At 47.5% G+C, this 17,118-nt stretch overlaps 2 protein-coding genes across 3 annotated transcripts; both read right to left on the bottom strand.

Moving 5' to 3' along the window:
- Positions 1 to 8,141: 8,141 nt before the first annotated feature.
- Positions 8,142 to 11,432, bottom strand: HOXB7 (homeobox B7). Its single transcript, XM_027873095.1, has 2 exons — positions 10,953 to 11,432; positions 8,142 to 8,410 (listed from the first exon to the last, which is right to left on the bottom strand). Exons 1-2 carry the CDS (start codon positions 11,350 to 11,352, stop codon positions 8,157 to 8,159), a joined length of 654 nt encoding a protein of 217 aa, XP_027728896.1. The 5' UTR covers positions 11,353 to 11,432; the 3' UTR covers positions 8,142 to 8,156.
- Positions 11,433 to 13,870: 2,438 nt separating this feature from the next.
- Positions 13,871 to 15,437, bottom strand: HOXB8 (homeobox B8). 2 transcript variants are annotated; one of them, XM_027873121.1, is made up of 2 exons: positions 15,014 to 15,437; positions 13,871 to 14,199 (listed from the first exon to the last, which is right to left on the bottom strand). In XM_027873121.1, the coding sequence occupies exons 1-2, from the start codon at positions 15,435 to 15,437 to the stop codon at positions 13,895 to 13,897; spliced, it is 729 nt and encodes a 242-aa protein (XP_027728922.1). In that variant the 3' UTR covers positions 13,871 to 13,894. The 2 variants fall into 2 exon arrangements, with proteins under 2 accessions (XP_027728922.1, XP_027728921.1); XM_027873120.1 differs by having other exon boundaries at positions 13,871 to 14,202.
- Positions 15,438 to 17,118: the final 1,681 nt, after the last annotated feature.

Genomic DNA, 17,118 nt, shown 5'->3' on the forward strand with positions numbered 1-17,118 from the left:
GGGAGGAAGAGCTGGGAAAATTCTAACATCATCAACAACAATAATCTCTAAGTTCCCCACGACTCTCGACAGTTGCCTGTCGGGCTGTCAGCCGCAACTGCCGGGGTCCAGGGGCGCCTGGAGCCGGCCATGAAAGAAAATTGCGGCTCATTGCTCTTATCTAAGCCGAGAAGTATTTATGGGCGTTTATTCGTCTGATCCGTTTGTTTGGGATAAAGACCAGGCCGAGAGTGCTTGGTCTGAACCGCAATAGGGTCTGGAGCCAAATCTTAGTGGATCTGTTTGTAGCTGTGTCGATCTGTCTGTAGATTCGGGTGCATAAGTAAATAGACACGTACATAGATTTGTGCCTGTTGGGAGTATCTCTACGGGTCTGTAGTTCAGTCTACAAATGTGTATGTGCCAAACAGTGTGTGTGTGTGCCAAAGTCTGAAGTAACCACACAGATTTGCATACATGCACCTGGGGTGGGGGTGTCAATCTGGGATCCATTGACTTTTTAAGGGACAGCCAGGGGATCTGTGAACTTTGATGGGAAAAAATTACATCTTTATTATTAATCTCTAATTGAAATTTCGCATTTCCTACAGTTATTTAAAACTATTATTATGAGAAGAGGTTCATAGGCTTCCCCAGACTGTCAAAGGGATCCACAGAACAAGATTAAAAACCTCTAATCTAGTATATCTTAATCTTATAATACTACTGTCTATCTAGTTTAACTATCTGGGAATGTGTAGGGTTAATTTTGAATATAGTATACTATGGCCATGTGTATACACAAGCATTTGTGTCTCCTGTTAGTTTCTCCTAAATTATGCTTCCTTAACTGGTATAAGTCTCCTACCTATCTGGTTTAAGAAAAGGAGGAAAGTGGGAGTACATAGAAATTGGAAAGACTTGTCAGTCACCTTCCCTTGAGTCACTAGATTTCTCCAGGATGCCCAACCTTCCTTGGGTTAAGGAACTTTAATTAGGCTTCTAGTCACTCAATCCCACCCAGAAATTCGGCTCCCCCACGAACTATTCTTAAAGCCAGGGGCCACTCTGCATTACAGCAAAATCGGTGAATTTATGGAAAGCAAAGGCAGAATAACTTGGGAAAAGATCAGATAAGAGTTTTCTATAAGATTGCCCTAAATCCTAAATGCCATACAAAGACCTAATTTGCATTATGGAAATTGGTACTAGAAGTCTCTTATTTTCCTTTAGGGCTGCTTATATGAAGCTCACACCTTTCTCTATTTCTCCTCTCCTCTTCCAGATTGCTCCAAACACCAGAGTCACAGATATGAAGCCTTTTTCATTTCCCAGCCCCCACCCTCATCCTCTTCCTCACTCTCACCCTCACCTTCATCCCAGGCTAGTCCTGAAAGTAGAACCTGAGTTTTCCCTTCCAGTAGAAAAGGAATAGAGCCTTTTAAGTGCCTTTTACTCCCTCAGCCCCCTCAAGTGACAACACAGCGGTGGCCTTAAATCAGGGGACTTATTGAGGCCATAAAGTCTACTCACATGAACAAGGCTCTTGAAAGGACAGAGGCTCTAGTTATAGAGCCCTGGACAGCCCCAGAACAACGGGGGTGCCCCTTCCAACAGTCCCTACGGGGAAAATCCCTACAATTTCTCCCTGTTCCTCTTTCTTGTTTCTGCTCCTCCTAGCCCAGGTAGCTGAGACCCTGAATTACTCCATTCTGAGGTATTGCTAATACTCTCTAACCCCTGAGCCCTATTTTGAAGTTTTTGGGGGTAAGGAATTTGTCACAGCTACCACTCACCCCTCATCCCCCAGAGCTAAGGCCCTGGCCAAGTTACTAAGGGGGCGGATTGCACCTTGAAAGGAAGCAGGCAAAGCTTGCTCTTTGCAATTGTGAAAGGCCTGAGCTAATCAGTAACTCAAGAGAAGGGGCAAAAATCCAAAAGTGCCCACATAATCATTGCTTCCCCCAACTCCAATAATACCTTTGGCAAAATACTTCATGGTTAAGGGGAAGGAGGTTCTGCAGGAGGAAAAAATGAGCAAGTTATTTATTATTAATTCCCCCCCCCCATACAAACAACCGTACACACATGAATACATTGAGTGTATTTTTCTTAAGCATGATTTGCATTCATTTCAACTTCTAGAGGGGCATGGGGGGGGGGGTAGGGAGCATCGCACTGTTTTAGGCACCAACAGTTGCCAGGAAACTATGTGTTATTCTCCCCCCACTACGAAAGAACCAGTAAAATGCTCTGGCCAACCAAGGAAAAAAACAAACCCAGTCTGTCTTTTGACAACCAACTGTAACTGCTCTGGGCCGGCAACCTCCAGAAGAGCTCCATGTTCCCTTCCTCCTGGTTTTGGCCCACTTGGCCAGCACGAAAGTCAAATAAACCTTTTGCAGCTGAATATCAGTCAACCTCTGATCACCTCTCTCCTCTCAACCTGCAGCAATACCCTTCCAACCTCCATCCAGTAACGTTCCAGCTCCTATGTCTTTAATTTCTAATCTCTCTCTCTCTCTCTCTCTCTCTATCTATCTCTTTCCCTCCCTCTCTCCCTCCCTCCTTCTAATCCTCCTCAGTCCAATGTTATTTCTTTATATAAATCCGTTTCAAGGGAATGAGTTTTATATGCATTCACGATTTGGCCTGTATTAAGGTAAAGGACAAATGGATCCCTTTGCCTTAGGAAATAGATTGAGTCGTGAATAAATGAAAAAGGGAGAGGGAGAGAGAGAGAGAGGGAGAGAGAGAGAGGGAGAGGAGTTGGTCCTATGAAGAAAATAAACAGAAAAGGGAAGGAGTGGAAATCTCAACATCCTCAGCTTCCATGAGTAGTTTCAATAGTATTCAGTAAAGGCAAGTATCTTCAATAGCGGGAAGCTGTCTGTCTCTGGACAGTAGATGGCAGCAAACTGCATAATTTGGACCAAAGCGAACTGTTAAAAGGGCGATTTATAACCCACCAGGGCTTCCAGAGAAAAGGACCTTCCGTTTCGATGGGTTTTTTTAAACTCTTCTTTAAAATATACAACAAATGCCATGTTTATACACCGAACATTCCTACACCAGCTACTTACCCGTCTTATTCATAGACATTCAGTCGACCTAGGCCACTAGAGCAGCACAGAGGCTCACCCCAGGTTGGCCAGCCCTACTCTTTAACATCTCTGCTGCCACAAGTGGCTACCACAGCTCGCTCTTTGGGGGGTGCCCTGAAGAACGACTGGGGCACAGATACCTTTCCATTTCCTTCATCCCAAGTTGGATGAGAAACACAAGGTAGAGAGGTCCGTATCTGGTCTTGAAAAATGAAGTGGGGGGGGGAGGGAGTGCATACCACACACCCACAGACCACACTAACTCCCAATCCATCCTGGCTTCCATACTCACACGTCACATGGCTCGGTTCTCTTTAGCTTCTGTACAAGGAACCCCCAGATGCCATTTTTTTAATGCCTCAAGCCTCAGCTCAAGCCTCCTTCGACCCCACAACTATTTTCAGAACCCCTGTCGCTAACCCTGATTTCTTCCTATTCCGTAGTGAGGAGAAAGACGTGTTTTGGACAATCAAAATCAAAAGCCACATAAACAGTTTTCCTGCCTGAACTGAGAGACAGACGGAAAAGTCAGAATCCACCCTGTTCCTGCCCCAGAGATTAACAGATTCCCCTTTGGCAAATCAGGCATTTATATCTCTAGACACATTAGCTATAGAAACAATTTCACTTAAAAAAAAAAAACAGTAACGTTCAAGCCCATGAATTTTTAGAACTACTGGCATAGAAGACTCAAAAATCAATATTTTCCCCACACACCACAACAAATATCAACGCAAAGTACCACATAATAAACGAGAGGAACATCACATATGCAATAACGTAAACAGATCACAGAATAACTGGGGATAGGCAAAACCTTTGGAATATTCTGTTCTTTTTCCTTTGAGTTCAGGTACCCTCTTCCTGCCCTTCCCCCACCACTTTTAAGGTCAGAATCTTCCCAGAAAAGAAATAATGAAGCTATTAATGTGAACTGTTTATCCATCCCCGCTCTCTCCTCAGCCAGTTCCTCGCCCTTAGACAAGGTCCCAGTTCTTGCCACTCTTTTCGGAATCGGGGCCTCCAGGGATCTTCCCCAATTCAGCCTGTTTTCCATGCCAACTCCACTTCGACGCCTTGAAAACCCAGCTTCAGGGGAAAAAACTCAACTGGTACAATTGAAGAGGGTGTGAAGAGGGACTTGAACCCTCAGAGGCTAGTGAGGTAAGAACTGGTTATATCCTTAAACCGCAGAGAGACAGGGTAAATCTTCTCCCATCTAACCCTCTTGGTATTCTCTCCCCATATTCATTTTCTCCACGATTAAAAAAAAAAAAACCAGCAACAAAAAAAACTTTCCTCTTCTTCCTTTCACTGTCTCTTTATTTTTCCTCCTTCCTTTGACATCCGCTTTCCATTCTAGAACCGACTACCGCCCCCCGCCACTCTCTGCAAAAGAATTCCCCGGAAATTGTGTTCTCTATTTACCCTGAGCCTGGGGGTTCAGATCCACCTTCATAAGGAGGAGTGGAAGTGAGGGTTTGGGGTTGGGCACATCCATAAGTTCAAGAAAAAAAAAAATCATTAGAAACGAAAGGTAGAAAAGCAAAACGTAGAGAGTTCCCTTACCTTTGACGACCGCATAATTTTTTTTTCCCTGGGATAAAAGGGTGTGGGGAGGGGGGAGAAGCGTTCCGTTTATCGTTCAGCTTCTAGATAATATTGTCCCAACCTGAGAGCCGTCGCTTCCCTCTCTGTGACTTGGGAGAGAGCTCCTTGCGTTTCTGTCATTTGCATAGAAAATGGAGTAAGTTCTCGCTTTGAAAAATGGTATCAGGCTGCGGTCCGGGCAGATTCTCCATTTCCCCTCCATGGCTACTAAAAATCCCAAATCAGCAAGCAAATTAGCTGAGAAATTAAAATTATTTTTGGTTCTCTCTCTTTTGTGTAATAATCACCCCCCTTCTCTCCCTCTCTCCCCCCTTTCTCTCTCTCTCTCTCTCTCTCTCTCTCTCTCTCTCTCTCTCTCTCTCCCTCCCTCTCCCTCTCCTTCAGCCTATTGAGCTGATATTCGAAGTAAAATATATATATATATGTATGTATGTATGTATATATATATATATATATATATATATATATAAAGAGACGAGAGCCCTAAAGGACAACACTGCTCCGACCCAAGGTGTGGTGTCCAAAAGAATACTGCATTATAACCACCAGGGAAATGATAAAAGTTCATGTTCGCGATTGCCCGTCCACATGACCGGCGCTGGCCAATCGCTGGATTCAACCACTCATAAACTTCTATCACAAAGTTGTAAATTTTCATAAAACAACAAGGAATTTATTGCATTTCTTCATGGCTGCTCCAACAGCAGTCCTTTTCTCCGTCGCCATCTTCTTTTCTCTTCTTCTTTTTTTGGGTCACCCCCAATAAAAGAAGGGGCAAGGACTTGGGGGAAGGGGTTTAGAGCAGAACACCAGGGGGGCGAGATGTGAAAGGAAGTCTCTTCTGCCTATTTACGTTCCTAAGGATCCACCCCCACTACTAAATTAAAAAAAAAAACACTACAACACACCCACAATCCTTTCTCATGCGTACTTATATATATGTATATATATGTATACACATGCATATATACACAAATATATGTATATTGTTTGCTGTTACAATTCTAGAGAATAGTGAAAGCTTCAAAGGGCTGCTGCAGAGTATTCTAAACCCCCTATTTCCCTTTATCCCACCCCAAAATCTGGGTTGGAATGCTAGCCAACAGGCTGGAGACAGCCACCAGAGTGGGTGCCCCAAAAGCTCCTGTTCTTTCGATCGTAGCCCAAATTCTCCCCTGAGGGAGAAGGAATAATATAAATCGGGATAGCGATGGTAGTAGCGGCTTAGGCCTGACACCCCCAAACTGTCTCACGTGAACCCCTGAAATTCCCCTTTAGGAGGTGGGGCATAGACCAGGAAAGACATCAAGGTTGAAGTGGAAAGACAAGATTTTAGGAAGAAATCCAGACTGCCAAGTGGGATTTTGGAGACTTTGGGGGTGAAATGGAGAATTTAGGCTCCTTTAAAAGAAAAAGCAAAATTTAAAAGGATGGTTAAAAAAAAGTCCACTCAAATATTCTTTCCTCCATTCTTCCCTGCTTTCCCTTTTTCTCCTTTTGGTGCTTTTTTTAAGTTAATATAAAACTAATCTAGACTATTTAATAATACACCCTACAATTCGAATGAATGCCCAACATACTTTGGGCATGGCTGGAGACCTCTGCTTGAGAATCATTATATTTCTTATTAGAAATATATGTGTGTATATACATACATACATACATATATATATGTAAATACACTCCCACTCCCACACCTTAATTCCTCTGCCTCCCCAACACTCAGGGATTTTTTTCGGGCTTTAAACTAGGAGGAAAACAAAGACCTTATTTCTGTTCTCTTTCTTCAGATAGATTTAAGGGAGTTCGACCACGCTCGGGACCATTAGAAACGGAGCTGAGGAAATGGGGAGCCACTAGGAGCCTGAAGGCCCTGCCCGACTGACGCATTGCGGTTGCCTCTCTGGTCTGAGGAATCCAGGCTCCAAATGACCTGCTCTTCAAACCCCAAGTCTACTTATGCCCTCTTAGGACTCGCTTCCTTTTTCTTTCCTCTCATTCCTTCTTTTCTTTTTTTCTTGCTTCCATCCATTCACACACACACACACACACACACACACACACACACACACGCACACACCGCAATGGAAACATAATGAAATCAAATAAAAGAAATTAAGGCCAAAACAGAGCTTGCTCAGGAAGGCGGTTAATAAAAGGAAGCTGGTTTGAGGCACTTGATTTCCCCGTCTAATTGCCTTCATTGGCTTTCCCTACTTTGATGTGGAACAGGATTTGACGATAATAAAATAAGGACTTTCGGTCTGCAATAAACTCATCTCCACCCAAAACCAACCAAGCCTTCTTTCCTGCATCGTCCTCTCGGGGTGACTCGGGAGAAAAAAGAAACATGTATTTTATTTTCTTACTGCTGCACTTTTCAGTCTCTCCCTTCTCCCCTTTAATGTTTGCTTTCTGAGGCCTAGAATTTCGTTTGTTCTTTCTCCTTCGTGTATTGTTATTGTTGTTATTATCCTCAGACTTCGTTTAAAGACAGAAAAAAGTAAATGGTAACTGAGATAAAAGCTCTTAAATCGTAGAGGTGAGGCGGAAAGGCTTAGAGATTTAGGGAAAGGACAAGGGAAAATGTGGGAGGAAGGCCCTTGGGAAAAGAAATACCTGCTTCCCAGGCCTCAGATCCAAAGAGAAAAGGTATTTTAAAAAATACGCACACCAAAAGAAGCCCTCTCCAGGAGATGTCGAGGCTGAGAGGGCCGAGCTGCCCAGACATTTTGCAGCCTACGAATATTTATAAAGAGACGCAGCAGAATGGCCCCTCGTTTGTTTTAATTTCATTTCGTTTTGTTTTATTTTTATTATATTTTAATACCTTTCAAACATGTAAAATTTACAGACAATTACGGCACTGCCACGAACAAGCACGGAGGGGGGTGAGGGGGCAGAAGAAGTGGGATAAAAGTCGCAGGTAAGAGAACTGCTTTTCTTCCCGTTTCCTAAGTATTATATACACAAAGTCTTTCTCTAAACAGCTTTTCCAGAGCCCTCTACTCTGAAAGGAACAAACGGGTTCCGGGAAGGACAAGACTGGGAATAGGAGGTGGGGGTGGGGGAAGAGAACCACATATTACGCCAGACCCAGAGTCCACAAAGATACCGTTAAAGGGTGAATACAAACAGGAAATTTTACAAAGACCTTACAATAGACCCACAATAGAAAAGAAACGGTATATTCTGAAAAGCTACATAACAGGTAGGTAGATATTATTCTCCTAATGTACAAAACAAACCCCGAATGGACTTTAATATAGGTAGTATTTTTTTTTCAGTGTTAAGAAACCATAAAGGTTGACCTCTCTCTTTCACACGCTCTCTCTCACACTCTCCCTTTTAAATAGTCTTTATTTTTTTCTTAATTTATTTTTCCTGGTTCATTTTAGGGAATGTACTCTCTCTCTCTTTCTCTCTCTCTCTCTCTCTCTCCTCGTTTTCTCTCTCTGTCTCTCACTCCTCCTCATCTTCCTCAGCCTCTGGTTTATCTGGGTTGTTGGAGCTGGGACAGGTGGTCTTGTTCTCCTTTTTCCATTTCATCCGTCGGTTCTGGAACCAGATTTTGATCTGTCTCTCGGTCAGGCACAGGGCGTGTGCGATTTCGATGCGTCTCCTCCGGGTTAGGTAACGATTGTAATGGAACTCTTTCTCCAGCTCCAAGGTCTGGTAGCGGGTGTATGTCTGACGGCCTCTTTTTCGGTCTGTCCCTGAGAAGTAAATTGAGGCAAAGAAATGGAATCAGCTACTGAAACTGCTCAGGTGCCACCCTACCACAAACCTCCCACTCATATTTCATAATGGGCCAGATTTAAGACCTTTTTACCCTCCTGTACTCAAACCCACTTTCTGAAAACTCAAGTTAATTCCCCCAAACTTCCCTGTATTACCAAAGGCACATACACGTTTCTACAGACCACGAATGAGGCAATGAAGACTCCCATTTTATTCAGATAATCAGTGAATCTTTCTCCCAGAGAGAGCCTGGGAAAATCTAATTTATCCCAGGGAAATTGATTCATTTTGCACACACACCCCTCTTTTATGGGGAGTCCCCCACCACTTGATAATAGGGGTTCTTTCCCAGATCATTCTTCTCTCTCTCTAGAACTCAGAGATTTCTACTTTTCCTGCAGTCTGGAGAAAGCTAAAAGGCCAGAGAAAGGATCCCCAGAATTGGAGTGTCCAGGGAAGGAGCCTACAGGTCCACAATATTTCTTTCTTTCTCCTTGAGGAGAAGAGTAGACAAAAGGAGTCCAAAGTTTCCCAGGCTTACTCCTCAGCCCTGTAGTTTGTTGGGAAGAGAAATGAAAGCTAAGTTCAATAGGAAAGAACGACAGATGGAGGCCTGGAGTTGGTTTGCATTGGGTTTATTATGATTATTTTCCAGTAGCTATTTCAGGGAAAGGTCTTGCCAGGCCTCTCACCCTCCCCACATGCCAACTCTCCCAGTGGAGCACTCCAAAGAAATCACTGTTGTGAGCTGAGCCTGGGGAAAGGGGAGTGAGAGGGAGAGCAGCCTAGAACAGTTATTAAGCATTCTTCTTGGAAGGTGAATGGACAAGATAGGGGAGATCTTACCAGTCCAGAACTAGTTCCTCCCCCCCCCCCCCCTACACATATCTAGGCACCCTAAAGACTCTGGCCCCCTTTGAAGGAGGTGTGGTTGGGCTTGGGTTAAGGGAGGTCTCTGGGCCAGGCAGTTTGCAAAGGATGTAAAGGGTGGTGGAGGGGCCAAGGGGCCCTAATTTAAAGTCAGATAAAAGCCAGCTGAAATGTTTACGAGCAGAAAAATTTGGGCTTTGATAAATCAACTGTAAACATGGATGAATTATAGAGCAGGTAATGGGAAATTTGACCATCAATAATTATCTAGGAATTGCAGGTTTGACGAAGCAGGGAGCAATGCTCTCAAAGTGCCCAGGGCCCAATCTCTATGCTTCCCAACATTACCTCCATCACACTCTTAGGCCAGGCCCCTGGTAACCCCTCAAAAAAAAAGAGCCAAGGGCCCAAATTCTCCTCCTGAATAAAGAAAGCCAATGAAGGTTCCAATACTGACCTCTTCTGAGTAGTTTGGGGCCAGGAGGAGGCTGAGCAAGACCTTCCAAGAATTGTGCTTTCCTGGAATGAATGAGTTCGCCTCAGCCCCCTGGGGCCAGCCTCCCCACTTGGTCTGTTGTTGGACATTCTCCTGGGGCCCAGTTTTGTTCATTGGCTTTAGGTTCCGCATGCTAGTAGGTTACTTTTCTTTAACCAAAGTAACAAACTTGTTGGCCACTTATTTCTTGGATGTAATTGACAGTACCTCCCAGGCGGGAACGAATGAGACAGGGCAGAAATACACCTGAGACATCAAGGATGATGGCTGACTCTGAGAGGCTTCTAATGCACCTTCTTTCCCGAATTCGTGGAGGGTGGCTCCTCCTCATGTTTCTCATTTTCCCTCTCCTCAAACTGCTTGATCCCTAAGTGGACCTGAGCCCCATTTTCCTATTCCTCCTCATCCTGGGCCTCCCTTAACCTCCTCCATCACGGTTTAGGGAACCCAACTCTAATTACCCTGACGCCCACCCAAATTAGAATAATGGCTGAGAAGGGTTGGGTGGGAAGATGGGGAGGGGGGCTTCTCTTAGCTGCCATTCTCCTTTCCCCTTCCCTCCCCCGACCCTTTCAAGACAGGGGGTAAGCGACACACCCAGAGAGATGAAATCACCAACAGGGAAATGGGGTGGGTGGGAGATTGAGACTGCCGAGGGGAGGGGGAAACCTAATGGCTATTCTTCCTACAAACCCCAGCCTTTCTCACCCAGACAAACTGCCTCCCCCGAGCCAGTCCTGGCGCAGCTGATTAATATTTAAAGCTAAAAGGCAAGGATGGGGGGGGGGGGGCGGTGAGCTAAGGGGCTCTGGAGCCATGGAGAGAGGAGAGCGGTCCTTTCGGAAAGGCAAGAGGCCCTATATGGTACGGGAGATATATTCGAATTGGAGGTTCAGGCCAAGGTCGAGGTTTGAGGGACCCTCAGGAAAGACCTATTCTGCAGCCACACAAAAGCAGCCCAGTCTCCAGGAGACAACAGGACAGGGAGGGCGGTGAGGGGGTTAGGGAGGTGTAAGAAGACAACCTCTCGTTGGGGGAGGGGGAGAAAGGGAGAGGAAAAGAAGGCGGGTGGGGGTCTAGGGAAGGGTGGGGATTGGGTGGTTATTTTTTTTTTCCTTCTTTCATTCTGATTCCTCGAATTGGAGGATTACCTGTGCTCCGCATCCACGGGTAGATCCGGAAATTACTTTCAGCGGCCAAGTCGGACTCCCTCTGGTCCTTGCCGCCGCCTGCCTTGGCAGAGTCGCCGGGACACATCACGGAGAGGTTTTGCTCAAAGGGCGCGCAGTGCATGTTGAAGGAACCCGCCTCCAGCCCGTAGCCGGCCGTGTAGACGCCGGCCGCGCTCTGCCCCGCCATCCCCCCCCCGTTGGGGTACAAGCCCGGCATGGAGGCAGCGAAGGAGGCGCCCGAGCCCGCTCCATAGCCCGGGCGCTGGGCGTTGGGTGCGAAAGCGCAAGAAGTTTGTTCGGGGAAGACTCCGGGAGGGAAAACAGAACTTGCGGCTGGATATTTAGAAAATAAAGCATTCGCATAATACAATGAACTCATAATTTGGCCGGATGATTTGTAGGCAGGGACGTTTTAGTGTCGGGTTTTACGAGATTCCTTGATATATTACGGAATTAGAGTCCAGATTTACACCAAAAAGGACCCCCTTTTTCCTCGGTGGGCCACGTGACTCCCGCCCACGTGACGGTTCTTCCTCCAATGGCCGGCCAGCCTCCCCACGGCTCCCGGTAATGTGGAAAAAATTGTGGTGGCGTTGGGTTTATAAAATATGATCAATAATGAATGGAGGGCCCAAGCCCTCTGCACCCGGGCCCTGCCGAGGGGGCCCCGGGAGGGGGCGCGCGGGGGCCGCAGTCCGGGATCCGGGGACAAGGTGGGGGCACTCGAGAGCCCCCCGAAAAGGGAGTGTGAGCCCAGGCTGGGCTGGGGTGAGACCCAGACACCCCCCACCACACACACACACACACACACACATTCATGTACACTCATGCACACACATGAACGTCGGGCACCGGGCGCTATCCCTCCAGCCCCGGCCGCCGGCTGGGAACAGAAAGAAGGCAGAGACGAATGGACGCGAAAAGCAACTTAGATCTTTATTGATCCCAGCGAATCTCTCTATGTCTTTGGGGGAGTTGATCCCGATTCTCCTCCCTCCGGAGCATGAGACAGGAGGAAGAGGGGGCCAAGGGGAAGGCCATCCCTGGAGCGCCCCCCTCCCCCCTCTTCCATCTCCCCTCCAGACAAATGAGTCCATTGATAACCAATACTTCACTCTTTTTTTTTTTCAAATGCCATTCAACGCTATATTTATGTATTCCGGGCCACAGGCGTTGGGCTGCGTTAGAGCATCAGTTCTTGGTCTTCGTGTAGCTGAGAGAGAGAGACAGAGAGACAGACAGAGACAGAGAGAGAAAAAGAAGAAGAAGAAGAAGAAGAAGAAGAAGAAGAAGAAGAAGAAGAAAAGTGGTGGATAGAAGTGAGGGGGGAAGGTCCTGAGCATACTGATCCCCTTGTTCCACAAGGCAGGCAGGAAGGTTCCTTTCTCAGGAACATTAGAGCTGAAGGGAAAAGGCCAGCCAGCTGCTGCCCTGAGAGCAGGGGACAGATCTCCAAACCTTGGGAAGGTACCTGTTCTCTGAGAAGGAGGGGAAGGGGAAGAAATCTCCCTCGTTTGCCCCTTTCCCCCCACAACGGTCTTCCTAGACCCTCAGAAAATAGAAATATCTCTGTGTATCTGGAGCCTCTCTCTGGCCCTCTGGCTATACAGACACATAGACACAGAGGACAAATACTTAGACAAGGGGGGGGGGACACCACAGGCACAATCCTCAATGTCCCACAGTCCAGCCTAGTAGCCTCCTTCTCAGGGGGCAGGAGGGCAAACCCGGGGGGCCTAGGAGGAAACAGGGAGAGGAATTCCCTTGGCTCACCCGCACCCCCCTTTCCCAAGAGTCTCACAGCTCTCCAATCACACAGAACGGATCCCTCACCCCAAATCCCCCTCAGGCCCCAGGGCTCCCACCACCTGCCTCCAGTCCCCCTCTCACCCTCCCCCACTTCCCCGCCTCCTCTGCTCCTGGGACTGGGCGCCGCTGGCCAAGCCCCCTGCCTGGGTCCCCCTAGCTCTCTGAGGCATCCTGGAGCGAATGATACAGAGCAGCCCCCGTCTTGTCACGGGTTCTCGCTTGTAAACTTTATTGTAACTCTTCCGCCCTTTTCAGGCGCAGACAACAGAACAAAGTATAGAGGCACAACAAAATATATAATTAGTCCCCCCTCCCCCCCATAAAGCAATTCACGGATACAGGATACATTCTCTTCACAGTAAACCTAAGAACACTTTAACAATTGTTCCACTGTGCGCATGCTAACTAAAGTAACCTCTTTTGAGAAACACTTAAGACGAAATTGTCAACCAAAGGGAGAAAAAAAGAAAGCGAGCGAGAGGGAGGCGAGGATGGGGGAAAGAGGAGGGGGAGAAGAAAGGATCGAGGCAATGAAGACGGGGAGAGATGGGGAGAGAAAGAGAGACAGAGATAACTACAGCATAAATAGGCAGTTTCATGTTGTTGGGATGACTTATCAGAAATAGATACCTCAGTCAATACAAAGAACCACGAAAAGAAAAAATCATAATTGCACAATGCCAATTTTTACAGAAGGGACTCTAGCATCGAAAGCGGGGGGAGGCCTTTGTGTTATTTTTTCTAGTAATTTTTTTTTGGCCCCGTTCAGAGAAAAGGAAGAAACTCAAAGAGAACTCACAGTTATGGTATACAGAAGCTAGTACGATACACTATCACTAGAAACAACCGGCATAGGCGGAGAAAGCTGCCTCACTGCTAACCTGCTTAGAATAACTTGCTCTTTGCATATAGTTCGGTTGAATCAAAGGTCGATCAGGAAAGGTGATGCATATAGCCTGGTTACAGCCAGAGCGGGGTGACTAGACGCAGGGAGTGGGGGGGCAGGGTGGGCTTGCTGGCTCCCTGGCGCCGCTAGGGAAGGGAAAGAAAGGAAGGAAAGGGGTGTCGCACGACCAATCCATCCACCGTCCCTCGCAGTCTGTCGGCAAAGCCTATTTTTTGTCTGCTTTCTGTCCTTCCCCCTCTTCCTCCGCCTCCTGGGCCCGTTCCATTTTCTGTTTTTCCAACTCTTCCTGCTCGCACTTGCTGCTGGGAAACTTATCTTTGTTGTTCTCCTTTTTCCACTTCATTCTCCGGTTCTGGAACCAGATTTTGACTTGTCTCTCTGTCAGTCCCAGGGCGTGCGACACCTCGATCCGCCGCTTGCGAGTCAGATAGGGATTAAACAGAAACTCCTTCTCCAGCTCCAGTGTCTGGTAGCGACTGTAGGTTTGTCTGCCTCGCCTGCGTCCGGCGGCTGCTGGGAGTGGGGAAAGAGCGGAGAGAGAGGGGAGGGGAGGTAGGAATGGAGGGTGGGAGGGGGGAGAGAGGAAGAGAAGGTTGAAAGATACGTGAAACAGGCTAGGAGAAGAGTACAATAAAGACAGAGGATCTTACACTCGACGAGGGGTGGGGATAGATGGGCAGGGGGGATGGGGGTGGAGGCAACGGTCAGCAGAGGGGAGTGGGAGATGCATATGGGGTGAGGGCAGGGGGGTCAGATACAACCGAATCAAAAGAAGTGGGAGAAAAAAGGGGGACACTCCCCACACACACACTGCCCAGAGCCCTCTTCGGGCAGGGCTACAGCGTTCCTAATCATATAAATGCGCCACAAACTTTGGAAAGAAGGAGGTGAAGAGAGAATAAAAAAAGGGGGGGGGCGGAATCGACCCACCTTGAAAAGCCCCCAGATCCTCTACCCTGAGAAGAAAAGTTTTTTCAGGGTAATTAAACTATAAAGCAATTTACAAGTGCAAAAGTTGAGCGTCCTCCACCACCACTAACCCCAGCCCCACTCCCATCACCCTGTCTATATGCCCCATAAAACAGTTTACAAAAATAGATGGAAGAAGAAAAGCAGTAGAAAGGTTGGGGGGGGGGGTTTATGGGTTCAGGAAATGTTTCTTAGCTCTCCCCTTTAGTAAAAACACACGCACGGACTCACAAAAGCTCCCTCTCCCCGGCTCGGCACCCCTCGACCGGCTGTTTTTCCCCGCCCTCTGCCGTCCGCCGGCCGGTCCTTCTTGTCTCCCTCCCAGCCTCGCTCCTCGCTCCTTCCGCAGCCTCACCTTGCGGTCGCATCCAGGGAAAGAGCTGCGTGGGAGAAGGGCTCTGCTCCGAGCCCTCGGCTTCCTCCCCGAGGCCGTTGGCGGCGGCGAGCTTGCAGTCGGCATACTGCACCAGGTCCGAGTCCTGGGCCCCGAAGAGCGTCTGTCTCTGCAGCGGGTCGTAACCGTAGAAGTTGCTCGGATCCCCGTGACAAGCCACCGCGCACGGGTTCTGCTGGTACGGGGACGTGGAGAGCGAGGACGCCCCGTGATAGAATTCCTGAATTTGCGTCGGATGCTGGAAGCTGCCTCCGGTACTGGGTCCATACACCACGGTGGGTCTTCCGCCCAGGTCCTGGGCGAACCCGCAGTCATAATAGTTGGGGCGCAGGGACTCCCCAGTTTTGTATTTGGAGAACAGTGAGTTGACGAAATAGGAGCTCATTTTATTGAATTTTTGGTGGCGGCGTCGGTGTTGGGGGTTATTGGGGAGGGGGTGGGGAGGGGGAAAGGGAGGGAGAGAGAGGAAAAAAAAAACCACGAATCACCGGCTCTAGTGCCCCTCACCAGGCAAGGAGAGGGAAAGGAAGAAGAGAGGAAAAAAAAAAAAAAGAAAAGGCGAAGAAGATCTCGAAGCCGCAACACTTTGTTGTGATTTCCAGGAATATAAAAGGACAGGATAATCGTCAAAAAAAAAAATCTAAGCTTGCATGGTAGCGAAGACTCACCCTCCCTCCCCCCCACCCCCCCACCCCCCAAACAAAAATATACCGCCACTTAAAGAGTTCCTCGCTTTACATTTCGGAGAAGGGACGGCAGTTCATAAACAGTTTTCGGTGATTTACTTCCCTGCAAATGAGTTCTTTCATATTTTGCACTGTCTTTTCATGATCATTTGCATCCATTAGAGACCCCTCATCCTATTGGCTTCTCCGTACTCCTCCCGGACTGAGCGAGCGAGCGAGCGCGGCGCGGTGGCGAGAGCGAGAGAGGGAGGGAGGGAGGGAGGGAGGGAGAGAGAGAGAGAGAGAGAGAGAGAGAGAGAGAGAGAGAGAGAGAGAGAGAGAGAGAGAGAGAGAGAGGAAAAACACTTAAGGAGAGGAAGAGGAAAGGAGGAGATGGAGAGAGAGAGAGAGAGAGAGAGAGAGAGAGAGAGAGAGAGAGAGAATACGGATTAAATATGTTTAACTACCTACATTAATGAGATATATCTAGCCTCACAACAAATCAAATACCTTAGAGGACCACCCCCAAAGAATGATGTGGGGGAGTCGTGGAAAGGGAAAGGAAAAAAAAACTGGGAGGCGTCAGGCCCCGCTGTTAATTTCGCGATTTTAACGAGGCAGTTGGAGTCTTTCTAAATGTCAGGGTCGCTTTGGAAAACTGTAAAAGAACACGGTTTAATTGCGCCGAGTTTTAAAAGGTCCTATAAATGTAATTGGTATTTTAATACAAGTTATCAAATCATACAGCTCCTTCTCCTAAACATATTTTAAAACAAACGAGGTCGTCATATTTAAGGTTTTAATGATCAATTTCCTTATTATTGATAAAGGTTTAACTATCATATGGAGGGAATTGGCTTTGTAATAGGGCCCCCAAAAACGGCTGTAAACTCTTTAACAAACTATAAAATGCCATAAAGCCGAGGCTGTTGTTGTTGTTTATACCACAGCGCATAAAAGCTGTTAGCATTTTACGAGTTCCTTCCTCTACAGCTATAAAATCGCGGGTTCGATCGGCGCCCTCCGCCTTATTGCTAGATGTTGGGGGTGTCAATGGCGAAATTAAAATGATTATGGCTTTTCCGGCACGATCGGCAACTTTGGCAGGGGATTTGCACCCTTCCTGTTGCAGAAGCTGGGGGTCTTCCCTCCAACCCTAAAACTGCTCTTCACCGCCCCCCCCACACCGCGGATTCGCCCCCACTAGAGCTTTTCTCTCTTTTTCTTTATTTCCTTCTTTCTTTTTTTAAATACAAGATACTCAGGAGAGGGGGGGCTATGGGAGGGGCTGGGGGAGAGTAGAGGAGGGAGGGAAGGTGGGGAAGGAAGGAGAAACTTTACCGAGGTTGGAGCACGGAGCAGAGTTCGCCCCAGGACTGCAGACACCGCAGTTTTGCTCAA

Source organism: Vombatus ursinus, unplaced genomic scaffold, assembly GCF_900497805.2.
Source record: "Vombatus ursinus unplaced genomic scaffold, bare-nosed wombat genome assembly UNPS02014801.1, whole genome shotgun sequence".
Classification (NCBI taxonomy): domain Eukaryota; kingdom Metazoa; phylum Chordata; class Mammalia; order Diprotodontia; family Vombatidae; genus Vombatus; species Vombatus ursinus.

Excerpts from the sequence above, each read along its gene's own strand:
- HOXB7 (XM_027873095.1), bottom strand. The coding sequence starts at position 11,352 with ATGAGTTCATTGTATTATGCGAATGCTTTATTTTCTAAATATCCAGCC. Across the intron at positions 8,411-10,952 it reads CCCGTGGATGCGGAGCACAG|GGACAGACCGAAAAAGAGGC; the intron begins GTAATCCTCCAA and ends TTTACTTCTCAG.
- HOXB8 (XM_027873120.1), bottom strand. The coding sequence starts at position 15,437 with ATGAGCTCCTATTTCGTCAACTCACTGTTCTCCAAATACAAAACTGGG. Across the intron at positions 14,203-15,013 it reads TCCCTGGATGCGACCGCAAG|CAGCCGCCGGACGCAGGCGA; the intron begins GTGAGGCTGCGG and ends CCCCACTCCCAG.